At 48.0% G+C, this 13,110-nt stretch overlaps 1 protein-coding gene across 1 annotated transcript in view; it reads left to right on the forward strand.

Annotated features, from left to right (window-relative positions):
• Positions 1-434: 434 nt before the first annotated feature.
• LOC126037420 (deleted in malignant brain tumors 1 protein-like) overlaps positions 435-13,110 on the forward strand; it is a 127,533-nt gene continuing 114,857 nt past the window's right edge. Inside the window, exons 1-6 of the mRNA XM_049797718.1 lie at positions 435-622; positions 5,675-5,885; positions 7,855-8,178; positions 9,616-9,939; positions 11,134-11,457; positions 12,647-12,970. Of these exons, the coding sequence (XP_049653675.1) occupies positions 5,774-5,885; positions 7,855-8,178; positions 9,616-9,939; positions 11,134-11,457; positions 12,647-12,970 (1,408 nt within the window). The 5' untranslated portion in view covers positions 435-622; positions 5,675-5,773. The remainder of the gene's footprint in view (positions 623-5,674; positions 5,886-7,854; positions 8,179-9,615; positions 9,940-11,133; positions 11,458-12,646; positions 12,971-13,110) is intronic.

Raw genomic sequence — 13,110 nt, forward strand, 5'->3', positions numbered from 1 at the left:
CACATCTGGCTTTGTTAAGACCGGGAGGAGGTCTCACACCAACCAAAATAAACAACTGGATTGTGAACACACACAAAGCTTGCAACCAAAAAACTTTCCCTGTTTGAAGACGCTGCTTTCAGCAGTGGGAAAAGGTTTCTTACGTCTACTCATGCTGCATTACCAGCATGGGATCATACCCATTTTCCCAGCTAAGCCTGGGCACTGATGCCCTATTCCTGCAGCTGCAAGAAGCCAGTCGTGGAAGGCAACTTGCAAACCCCTGTCTCCCCCCATCGCTGCCACTGATGGTCCAGAACCGGCTGTCCCGAGAGGACTTGTTTGCTCTGCAGATTCCCGAAACAGCCCATTTTCACAATCATGCAGCTTACGTGAAGCTCATGGCACAAGAGTCACTTCCTGGCAGAGGCTTGGCTTTTCATACTTGTTGAGCACCTGCCACGGGGCGCAGAGGGAGTTTTTTGAGGTGGAGGGGAGGAGCTGTGACAAGGGGGACTTCTCAAATAGCCAGTGCCTTGGGCGCATGTCCTGCCTCCACCCTGCCCTGCTCTCCTGTGGAGACAAGGAGCGCACAGTATCTTTGCCACCAACATGAGGCTTGTCCTCCTGGCATGTCTCTGGGGTAAGTGAGGTGGGATTTTGTTTCTCTGCTTTTGTCTTGGCATCTCTTTGTCAGTGGTTCTCCTCTTCCACTATTGCTTCTTCTACAGCCCGCAGCACAAAGCAAATGGGACATTGCGAGGAACTGAAATGCAATTGGTGGCATTTGATAGCTGAGTGTGGACACTCAGATCCCCTCAGATGTCACTGCCCCACCTTGGCACCAATACCTAGACACCTTGAGAAGTGTCTCATTCGGGAACTGAATCCCAGTACTCGTGAGCAAAGACAGCAGCACACAAGGTGGGCTTCCCTGCCCCTGTTTATCTGCTGTGGGTTCCTAGCCTCTGTGGGTTCATAGAATCATAGAGTGGTTTGGGTGGGAAGGGACCTTTCAAGGTCAGCTAGTCCAAGCCCCCTGCAATGAGCAGGGACATCTTCAACTAGAACAGGTTGCTCAGAGCCCCATCCAAGCTGCCCTTGAATGTTTCCAGGGATGGGGCATCTACCACCTCTCTGGGCAATCTGTGCCAGTCCTTCACCACCCTCATCATAAAAATTGTCTTCCTTGTATCTTCCTTCGTTCCTGTGCATCAAGGATGAGACCAGACCTGGTGGCAATGGGCAGAGGCACTGAGCGTGCTCAGTGGCTACGGTACGTGGGTAGGCACTTCAGGCTCCCAAGAGGATATGTTATCTGAATGCCACTGGAATTTACAGAGAAGGGGGATAACCATTAGGTACCTCAGCCCATAAACCTTAGAAGGAGCTAAACCCCCCCCCCCCCCAAACAGGCAGATGGGTAAATGACTTGTCAGCAGTTCTGCCCTTGCCCGAAGCTGTTGGTCAATGCTTGGGATCTTGCCAGATCGCTGCATTTGGGAACAGAAATTGTTGTTTGTCAGCTCTTCTTTGCTGTTGACCTTTTACAGTGGGCACAAAGTCCCCTTCTCCTGAGTTTCCAGGAAAAACATGTCCTAGCAAGTTTTTCCTCAGGCTTTCCCTCCCAGGGTTTGCCTCCACCTCTAGTTAATCCTCAGGGAAATCTGCTGAATGGGAATAGCCTTTTTGCACAAGTCTCCAGACACATTCCACCTTGAAGCTGCTTCTTTGCACAACCCCACTAGCAGGCCCATAGCTGTTCCCATGGCATTTCATTGCTGCCATTAATGTCTGCAGGACTGACAGCAGTCCTGGGGTTAATTTTGTCTGGTGCCTGCCTGAAGTTCAGAGACAGCAATGCTTCTTCATGGTCTGGCCCTGACCAACAGGCAAGAATAAAAATGCTGTGCTGCTTGCAACTCATCGCATTTTCAGCAGTTTCATTCAGTGGTGTACCTCTTGCCTGGCTGTTGATGAGAGCTGGGTGTCAGTCACACCGAGAGTCTCTAGGCAGAGACAAGCACCTCCAGCCCCAGTTCGACCCCCTGCTGCTCTGGACACCAGCCCTAGGATGAGATTGGTATGCATCAGCCATGACTCAACTCTTTCCACTGGCTGTCACAGGAGTCTAGATAATCTAATCCTAATCTAATCTAATCTAATCTAATCATCTAACCTGTCTGGACACTGACTTTCAGGTGACTGAATGTGGACAAGAGAAACCCCAAGTGCTCTGAAGCGCAGCCTCATCCTTGTGCTGGAACGGTACAGTGCAGGATGGAATCTCCCTGGCGACCACAGCCAAAAGCACCTCAGACAATCAGCCTTCTACAAGATTTAGATGATTGTCCCCACAAAGTGGCTCTGGGGAATCAAAGAAAGGGAAGAACCTTTGTGGACCTTGGCCAAGAGATAGCTCTGTGATTTGTGTACCCCTGAGCCTCCACAGAGCCTGCAGGGAGGACCAGCTCCTTGCAGTGGTGCACCTGCCAAAGTACTGCTTGTAATTAATGACAGCCTTGCTTCCTGATAGAGGAAGCCAGAGACACCAAGGAATGGCTCCAGGCTTGGCAAGACACTGTCCAGAGAAGGAAAGTTTTCCTGGGGCAGGCAGCAATGCCTTCCCTCCTTGCCAGTGTGGTTGACACATCCATGTTGAGGTCTTGAGCAATGTCACAGCTAGAAGATGACCTGACTAAAAGGAAGTCTACTAGCCCTCTTGGCAGTGAAGACCAGGCCTCCTTTATTGCACACCCGCTCATGGCCAACAGATTCTGCCCAATGAACACCAGGTCAGGAGCTAAGACATAAAAGGAGAGATATAAAACTGCAAGATATTCTCTAAACCCACTAAAATTAGGACCAATTTTTATTCCCTCTTTTATTGTCAGGATGCTGAGTGCATCAATAGGTTTTAATTGTTTGAGCCTGGATTCAACACCCACACCCTCTGGCCAGGGGGTCAAGCTCAGGGTTGGAAATTCAACCCTTACTTGAGCTGTGATGTGGGTATGCCTGTTTTCAGCCTTGTTCCTGAGCTCAGGATTGTTGTCCTGGATTGACCTTGGTGCTGGCTCACTACCTTGTCTTCACCTGATGATTATTGTACTGTTGGGAGGTCCCATTGCTCTCATTGTCCTTCTCTGCTCTTCTGGTGCTGTGGGACCATTCCCTGTGGGTGAGCTCATTGGTTTGCCTGTGTGGTGGCTGCCCTTAGCTCCTGTCTTTTATTTCTTTAGAGAACAACTCTGTTCTAATAGGCGATAGTCAAATGCCTTCACTCACATGCTGTGCTCCAAATGTCTGTCTGCCCTGTTCAAACACTTGCATTCAAGCCACATGTGGCTTATCCTGCACCTAGCACAATGTTCCTTTCCTTCCCATCCTGTTAACGCCACAGATTTATGCCAATGCTGCAGCACAGCTTTGCATGAACAAATTATGTTACATGCTTCTGAGAAGACTTCAGGAAAGAGCAATGCAGCAGACTCCCTTCCTCCAAATACAGGGAGGGGAAATAAGCCAAGGCAGAATGTTTTCAAAAGCAGAGGGAGATGTAGGAGCAGAGGAATGCAGAGCTGCTCCACTACTTGGCCAAAGGCCTATTGTTTCCAGTAAGTGGGGACAAAGAAGATATATAGGGTTATATTAAAGGTCAATAGGAATAGGATTGAAGGGTAAACAAGGAACTACAAAGCCAATTGAAGTTGAAGCAAATAGTAAATAGTAGGCTGAAGGAACAACGGCTACTTGAGAAAGACATATCTCAATTGAAAATGTGAAATATGAAGGCAGAGCAGGGAGACTAATTGGCACCTCTGCCAAAGATCTGGGCATGAGGACTCAGTGGTTCCCTTCAGAGGCATAGAAGGTGTTGCTGATATTTTATCCACAGCAGATAAGATTTGTTCATTGTTGCTCCGATATCTCATGGGGTCTCTCCTCTTGGCATATGGTCTCTGTCCCTCTTGCAGCCTGCTCTGTTCGTTTCAGTTGCTGGCTCATCTGCTCAATTTTCTTCATGGCATGTGATTCAGTAAGATTCACCTCTTGATACTTTTACCGTGCAAATATGACTCAAAATGTGCTTCCTCTTCCATCTAGGAGTCTTCCACATTTGCATAATGCGGGGGCGGGGGGCGAGGGGGGAGAAGTATGAAAGACCAAATAAATTAAACAACCTGAGTACCTGAGTATCTGGTATGATCTAAAGGGTTTCTGCATTTAGCCTTGGTCTGTGCCATGGTTTGGCTCAAAGGTAAGAGCTACCAAGATGGCCAGGGACCTAGAGCACATGATCAATAAGGAGAAGCCAAAAGAGTTGGGTTTGTTTCTTCTGAAGAAGAGAAAGCAAAGGATGATGAATTAGAAGCTTAGGATCACTTGAAGGTCAGCAGTAAAGATGAAAAAGCCAAAAGCTTCTTGACAGGGGCAGGACAGATAACAAGGCAATCAGACAAGCCCTGCAGCTTATATTGTTTCTCATGACTCTGAATGTTCATCCTGGACATCTTCTAGAGTCAAGGCCAATCATACCATCACAGATGTCCAAGAATTCATCCATAATCTGTGGCCATGAAAACAACTGGTCCATGGCATAGAAAGCATCTTCATCAGGCTGAATATGAACTGATGACTGAGAGTTTGGCGCTGTAGGTCTCAGAAAGTCTGCTTTTCCCCAGGAGTGCACCAGTGAAAACCACTTCTCTAAGGGAAGACTTAGTCCTGAAAATAAACAAACTGCAGGCTAACTTAAAGTTTTTCTGAAAACAAACATTATTTTAATCACCAGTATTAAATATCAGAAGTGTAGGTTCACCAGTGTTATTTATCCAAGCCGACATTAAGCAGACTCCTTGCAAGCCATATCTCCAGGGGCCATGTTTATCTTCTGCTCCCTACTTCAACCTCTTACTTGCCCATGCTGCGTCCCTGTCCTGGGACAATGTCTCTCATGGTACACTTTGATCCTGAAGTTCTCATTATTGAAAGTGGTTTACAGTGACTTCATGAATGTGGGCCCCATCCAGTTCCTGACACCCTTCCCCGTCACCACTATATGGAGACTGTGTTTCGCTGTCCGCCAGTTCAGGCAGGAGTTATCCACAGAGTCAATGAGGTAGGAAGGGACCTTTTCTTGTCCAGCCCCCTGCTCAAGCAGGGTCAGCTAGAGCAGGTTGTCATGGACAATATTAAGTCAGGTTTTGGATATCTCCAAGGATGGAGACTCTATAACCACTGTGGGCAGCCTGTTCCTGTGTTTGAGCACCCTCACCGTAAAAAAAAAGTGTTTTCTTGTTTTCCATATGCTCTCCATTCCTAGAGAGCATTTAAGAGTCAGAGGAACAGGCAGACACAGAGATCACTCCTGTCTTCTCCAAGAAGACTTCCTAGGGCACTGCCAGGAGAATGGCAGTTTTAGAAGTGCCAGAAATGGTTTACTTTTTGCCAAAACAACAGAGGAAGAAAGATACAGTGCTTTATAGCAGGGCCTATTTTTCCTTAATATGTTGATGAACAGAAGAGCGTGAGAGGATGGAAGTAGCATAGGGAGATGCAAGGAACAGGAGAGAGGGGGCCAGCATTGGAGGTTGAAGGGGGAGAGGCCAATTAAGGGGAGAAGTCAGGGTAAGAAATATTTGTCATCTACCTCCCATCTTGGTCCTTACTGTCTTCTCTCCTGCTTCCCCAGCCAGCCACTGAGTCTGTCTCTCCAGAAGGACGATCCTCCTGCTCTACCCTGCCAACCAGGTCTTCAGAAGCTGGACTGTAGAAAGTCTCTGCTGGTACCATGGGACCACTGGGAAATCTTCTCCCACCCAGGGTTACCCACAGTGGAAGCCTGGCTGCCTTTGCTGGAACCAGGATGGAAACTGTGCTCTTCCTCTTGGCATGTCTTTGGGGTAAGTTTTCTCCTTTGCTCCTGGAGAACAGGGTTCTGGATACAGCCCGATAAATGGGACTCGTGATGGATTGACCCCTCTTGTATCCCCAGCCTTGGCAAGGAAATGGGTTTTGTGTCTGGAATAAGTGACTGAAGATCCAGAAAGCTTGAGTTTTAACCCCTGGCACTGGAAAAGGGGTTGACGTTTCTGAGACAAGAGAAGACTTTAGTAGAGCTGATAGTTTGGCTTCTGAAGGTCACCTAGAGATTTAGAGGCATTAACAATGCAAACATGCAGAGGCAAACCCTGGGAACAAACAAATGCAAGCATAAAGACAGAGCTTCCTTTGACTGATCTGTGTAATCCAGAATGTAGTCCTGTTTTTTTCCTCCACCCTAGAGTCACAGTCTGTGCTGGAGCCAGGACCTAAGAGTGAATAAGCATAGCAGACCTCTGTTGCCTCCCTGTGAGAGTCAGTGCTTAGTGCAGCTGCCTTTGTGTCCTGCAAATCAGCATAATCCAATAATTTAAACTAAAAAAGTAGTAAAAGAATTGGATAGGGATTATCCTAAGACAGTGATGTTGGTTTTTAACAAAATCTGTTACAAGTTGAGGCTGTTTTAGGGGCTACGATGAAGTAAAGGCTGTGCCAGATCTGCAAATGATGAAGGAGGATGATCTGGGAAGTTAAAGCTTGTTAGAAAAATATCCATGCTTTCCAGCAGCATAGAAGGGTGGACCTGGCAAGCCTTAGATGGCAGCCCTTTCTCTAAAGCCTCTGATATAAGCGTATAAAGGCCGTGGGGAGCAGCACCCAGGATGAAAGATTTAGACACAGTTTAAGCATCTGACAGGGCCTTTCTGAGTAAGGAGGGATCTTCAGCATCTTCTGCCAGGCTTAGATCCCAACAGTAGCCTGGATTTTCCTTATACTCATAACGGGAAAGAGGCCTTTCTCTACCTCAAGTCTTCCTCCCTTATGGATGGATGTTGATTGGAAATTCTTTTCTGCATTGTATGGGAGTCCAGTTGTTTAGCACGGACAACACTGCAACTGTCAGCAGCTGGGAGGTGAATCCTACCCTATGGACTGTAGGTAGTTGCCTCAATGTAGGTGCCTAGAGCCATTGGAGTTGCCCTAGTTTCTCCATCCTGGACTCCAACTACTGCTCTGGAGGCTGCAAGCCTACAAATGGCACTAGAAACCTTCATTTAGGTGAACAAACTACGCTCCACATAGCACCAGGTGAGCTAGCTCTGGATAGCAAAGTTCTGACAAGCATCTTGGACAAGGATGCGGATACCCTAATTTGTCCCCAGAGAAGTGACCTGAAAGCTTCCTTCGATAACTTGCACAATACAGGGAGAGTGGCAGAACTCAGGAGGAATGGCCACAGTCTTGTGCATGGAGCAGGGAGCTGCACAATGAGGGTGGGGAGGGATGATCTCAGCCCCATGGTGCCACAATAAGCTCAGGTTGTGTGGAGGCATATACTCCAGGACCTCCACCATCTTCCTAAGGACCATAATCTGAGGTTTTCCTCTTGTCTTCCGTGCAGGGTAGAGTCTAGTGTCTCCGTGGTGTGGAGCTGTCACACATCATGTCGGAGGGCATGTTGGGACTGCTGCGTGGCTGGCAATGATTGGTTCTCATTCAAGGTTTTGAATATCTGGCAGAGACATATTAGTAGGAATCCCATGATTGGATCTGTTGTAGGTGACTAAGATCTTGCAGCTGCTTATAGAGATGCAGAGATGTGTTAGATGTCCTAATACCATCTGTGCAAGAAATTTACACCACTAATTAGCCATCAAGCTTTTCTTATAATGTTCCTGCTGGAAAAAAAAGTGGTGAGCATTTCAGCAGTCCTTCTCCAGACAGACCCAAAATGTCATTATTCCTGCAAGACCAAGATGTTACATTCTCCACTATCAGCCAAAACCTGGCTTATGCCCATTTTCCACCTTGGCTTCTTTTGGGATTCAGGTGTTGCCAACTCAGCTCCCATCAGACTTGCAAGTGGCCCCAGCCGCTGCGCAGGGCGGCTCGAGGTGCTTTGGAAACAGCAGTGGGGAACCATGTGTGATGATAGCTGGGATCTGTCTGATGCCATGGTCGTATGCAGGCAGTTGGACTGTGGGGAAGCACTGTCAGCCCCTGGCTTGGCTCACTTTGGTCAAGGAACTGGTGATATCTGGCTGGATGACGTGAACTGCACCGGTACAGAAGCTGACCTTACTGCCTGCAGGACCAGACCCTGGAGAGAGCATAACTGCAATCATAAAGAAGACGCAGGCGTTGTGTGCTCAGGTAATTCATGTTTCCACCCCTCCCCTTGTGACCCCAGGAGGCTGTGTAGAGGGATGTTTTTAAGCCTGTTTGCAGAATTTTATTTCTCCATCAGTGCTACCCTCAGGGGTCAGGATGGGGATGGCTGCTTCAGGGAGTGGTCTGTACCATGCCAAGGACAACGTTATCCAGCTTGGTTAAACAGTGTGTGTGTGGGCGGTGGTGTTTGTGCTCATCCTGTTACTGGGACAGAACAGAAATCGTAGGTTTTTTTCCCCAATCCACATTATTCTTGCCTCTTATGCCATCACCATGAATTTAACAGGTAAGGAGACTGAAGAATCCCCACAGGGACGCACATGTTTTCCATGCACATATTTCATGGCTGAAGTATGCCAGAGAAGTTGAGCATTTATGTGGCCTCTTTCCATTTGTATTTTGTGACAATACTCTCTCCCTGTGGATGTGTTTATTCTCCAGACTGGGACTGGGATGACAGATTTAATTGTGGGTCACTTGCCTGTGAGCCAGTCCTAACTTGGATGTCACAGCACGATGCTGATGAATGCTGAGCTCCAGAAATTGGTTGGGGAAGGCTTGAAGTTGTGCCCTACCCCTCTACATCATGGTTAACTGGGGAGTAAAGCTTAATCAAGCGGGTCATGAACCCCAGGAGGTAGAAAGGGGATTGGGAGGTTGACGGGCCGCCCATTGCCCTCTTTCATGTCAGTATTTCCCAAATGCTGCTCCACTCAGCACTGAACAACAAACCAAATTTCCAAACTGGAAATCCCCTACTTGGATCTGGCATGGGATTCAGGGCCATATTAAGACCCAGACATATATATGTCTAAATGCAGGTGTCACCACTAGGGCTGGGCATCCTCCTGTTGCAAGCAATGGAAACCTAGGGTGGAGTCAGCTCCCCACACAGAGTTGCCAAGTGCAATTAGAGATGCCCTGGGTCATCTCACAACCTAGCAGATGAGATACAGGTCCTAAGGGAGACTCTAAAGGGGAATACCTATGGCATCACAAATGCTGCTGGATGCTTATTTGGGCAATTGAATCACATGCCAATATTTGGCCAGCTGAGCAGCTCCAGAGATGTCACTGACTAACTAGAATTTCAAGATCCATCTCACATGAAGACACCAACAGGTCTACAAGACATGTGGGTGCCTTGATCTGTAGCGAGCCCCACCCCTGGAGTAACATCACAGTGGGAATCGCACAGTCCTATTTCATAAGGGATTCCCAATCTATGTTGTTTATCTCTCTAATTCTGAACTCTGAAACCACAGAGAAAGATACTGAACTTGATCCTCATCAGCCTTTACCTTGAACAGTCCTGGGCAGTGCTAGTGGAGGTCTTTCCTTCCCTTTGATCTCTAGGCAATCTTTCCATATGCAATCCCATATCATGTTCTTGTTGTTTTTTTCCTTTTTTTAATGCAGAAAGTAAAAAACCAGTTAAGCTGCAATTAGTGAATGGTTCAAGTCGCTGTGCTGGGAGAGTGGAGGTGCTTTATGGCCAGCAATGGGGAACTGTCTGTGATGACAACTGGGATATAATTGATGCTGAAGTAGTATGCCAGCAGCTGGGCTGCAGGACCGCTCTATCTGCTCCTTCCTCAGCTTACTTTGGGCAAGGCCCTGACCCCATTTGGCTTGATGATGTGAACTGCAAAGGTACCGAAGCTGCCCTCTCTGAATGCAGTGCAAAACCTTGGGGAAGCCATAACTGTGTGCATGGAGAAGATGCTGGTGTTGTATGCTCAGGTAAATGCCACTCTGCGTGACATGAGTGGGTTTTGCGGGGTGTGGAGAGATGCTGGAGGTGCTGTTGGAGGCCCTGTTCCCTTTGGAGCAGCGCTGACCCCAACACTCAAGAGAATTGTAAGATAAAAAGTGATTCATACTGTTAAGCCCTAAAGTCGTCTTGCCTCTTCTTAATTAAAATCCACCACCACAGTAGCCACTGGTAAAAGACAGCGGTGCTGCAGGAGTTATTTGTAGGGCTCCCCATGCACATGGCCAGTGGGTGCCTTGGTAAAGCATCCTCTCTCACTGCAGACATCAGTGGCTTTGGCAGTCCCACCATCCCACCCTCATGGCAGTAGACTTAGTTCCTTCTGAAGTTTCCCAAAAACTCTTGCAATAAGTGAGGTTCTTCCCATGGCCCACAGCGTATTAGTATCAGTTCCTCCCATGCAACCAGAGCCCCGAGGTTACACCTCCAAGTCTCCCTTCATGATTCCCAGAGCCACCTACTCCTTCCTAGTTCACCAGCTGTCTGTTCAAGCAAGACGCAGCATATACCACAGCTGCTTTACCATTAGGCCTTTGCTGGTGGTCCAGTTATTATGAATACGCTGATTGCTTGGACAACATTGGAAGAAGAGTTGGTTTCCATCTGCCTTTCCTGTAATGAGGTACTAATTAATGTCTTTCTTCTGTAGCCACGTACAGACTTTTGCAAAGTTTGTAGGGTCTTCATATATTGTGAAATCCACATTTTGTTCATTGACTTGTGGATAAAAACAGCATTAACATGAGGTTGAAGAGAGAGTAGGAGAGTGATTCTGGCACCTCTAGGTATCTAGCAATTTCTGGGGCCTGTTAAGGTTCACAAGACATCTATAAGGGGCTGGCAGCAAGACACACGGCAGACCTGAAACCCCTTGCAATGGCAGACAGAGGCTAGAGCATCTTAAAAGCACTGGACATCCACATTTAAGAAAGGGTGGGGCTTGCCCTCTTCAATCCCAAGTAAATTTAAGCTTGTAAAATCCGTTGATGAACATTGAATGCTGTGATGGTGGAGCAAGTGCTTGTGTTGCCTCTTTTTGCAAGGTTTTCCCATGCAAAACTGTGAGAGATGCTATGTTCATTGCCAGGTGGAGGACAGACACGCTAGACTCGGCACCAGCTACTTTCCTGATTTTCTTATTTTTCCTTTTTTTTTCCCTGTAGGCTTTGCAGAACCCGCCCCACTTCGATTAGTGAATGGCTTGACCCACTGCTCTGGGAGAGTCGAGGTGTTTTATGGCCAGCGCTGGGGAACTGTGTGTGACGATGGCTGGGACTTGGTCGAGGCAGAAGTGGTGTGCAAGCAGCTGGGCTGTGGGGAGGCCTTGTTGGCTCCCCATGGGGCTTACTTTGGGCAAGGATCTGGTCCCATTTGGCTGGATGATGTCAGCTGCACAGGCACAGAAGCTGCTCTTTCCCAGTGCAGAGACCCTTCTTGGGGAAGCCGTAACTGTGGGCATGGAGAAGATGCTGGTGTGGTTTGTACAGGTACCCATCACTCATGGCATGTCATGGGGGAAGCTGTTAGTGGGTGACCCTTTCCGACAGATCCTGAGGCCCAGGTCCCTCAGGACAAATAGGTCTTCCAAAGAAAGTGACACAGAGTGCTTCAAAAGTGCTTTGGAAAATGATGTGTCTAAACCTATAGACAATTCTGACCTCTCTTTCCTCATTGAAGCCTTTTCCATGAATTGCTTCTGGAGGCCAGCTTGCTATAGCAGACAGAAGAAACACTCATTTTGGGGTGTTTTTCTCAGTTCAGCTACTCTTCAACTCAATAATTTTGCACTTCTTTCTCATAGTGCAACAGAGAAGAGCACGTGGAGTAGGAGGGATCTTCTTGCTGGTTAAGTCAACTACTGCCCAGGCCATCCATGGCTGGCAGTTCTGGGTCTCTACCATCATTCTTTCTCTTGTTCCTCTTCCTTCACACAGATTCACAAAAATACATCTGTCAGGGATGTCCACTGCTCTGGCCAGCCAGTCCTGAGCAGTTCCCATCAGCAGTTGCATAGTCTGGGGAGGAGGGATTCATATCTCAGACCTTAGATGTGAAAAATGCAGATGATAAATCTAACAATGTGGGTTAACCTCACACCTGTGAAGAAAACAGGCACCTCCAGTGAGATTTGTCTGACCTGTGTCATAGTCCCCAGCACCACATACCTGATGTTCACCAACACCAGAGCTAGAAAATTTCAGCATCTGATATTAGCAGTCCTAAATGAACTCTTTCTGCTTTACCAGAATTCTGATTCCAGAGGCTAAGAGTCCTTAACACAGCCTAGACCATAAGGCAACCTGGTGCTCCTGGACCAGTGTTAGTCCACAGGTCCCTGTCCCTTCCCAACTCAACTAGCCAGCCCAGTGATACTCCCCCTAGCCTCATCCACCACAATAACAGGCTGCAGGCATAACTGTCATCTTCTGATGATGGTTCAAACAGAGCTGGCTGATTTTAGTAGGTGCTAGTCAACAAGAGACGTCCACAGAGACCACCGCTCTAAGGGACTGAAATTGCTGCAAGGGTCTACTGAGCTGATATGAAAAAATGAGCAATGCCTGTCTATGCCAGACTGATGCAACCCAGAAGTGAGCAGCACAGTGCAGTGCTCTACCCTGTCAGCACAGACCAAAATACAACAGAGAATTGAGGTCTTAATTTTTCTCACCACAGGGTTTGCTGAGCTGCTTCCAGTCCGGCTGGTGAATGGTTCGAGCCACTGCTCTGGTAGAGTCGAGGTGTTTCATGAGCAGCAGTGGGGAACCGTCTGTGATGACAGCTGGGATTTGACAGATGCTCAAGTGGTGTGCAGGCAGCTGGGCTGTGGTACAGCCGTCTCAGCCCCCGGCTCTGCTTGGTTTGGACAAGGAACCGACCAAATTTGGCTGGATGATGTGAACTGTGCTGGGGCTGAAACCATCCTCCATGAGTGCTGGGCCAAGCCTTGGGGAGATCACAACTGTAACCACGGAGAGGATGCTGGTGTGGAATGCTCAGGTACCACTAATGCATGTCATGAATGCGGGGTATGAGAGATGGCCTGTATTTGTAGGAAGAGTGCCAACGGCCCTGGACATCTCATGGGGACTAGGGTGCTGCCAACTTTGTTAGCCAGTCCTGATGGCCAGGCTTGTAGA

The sequence above is a fragment of the Accipiter gentilis genome, unplaced genomic scaffold (genome assembly GCF_929443795.1).
Source record: "Accipiter gentilis unplaced genomic scaffold, bAccGen1.1, whole genome shotgun sequence".
Classification (NCBI taxonomy): domain Eukaryota; kingdom Metazoa; phylum Chordata; class Aves; order Accipitriformes; family Accipitridae; genus Astur; species Astur gentilis.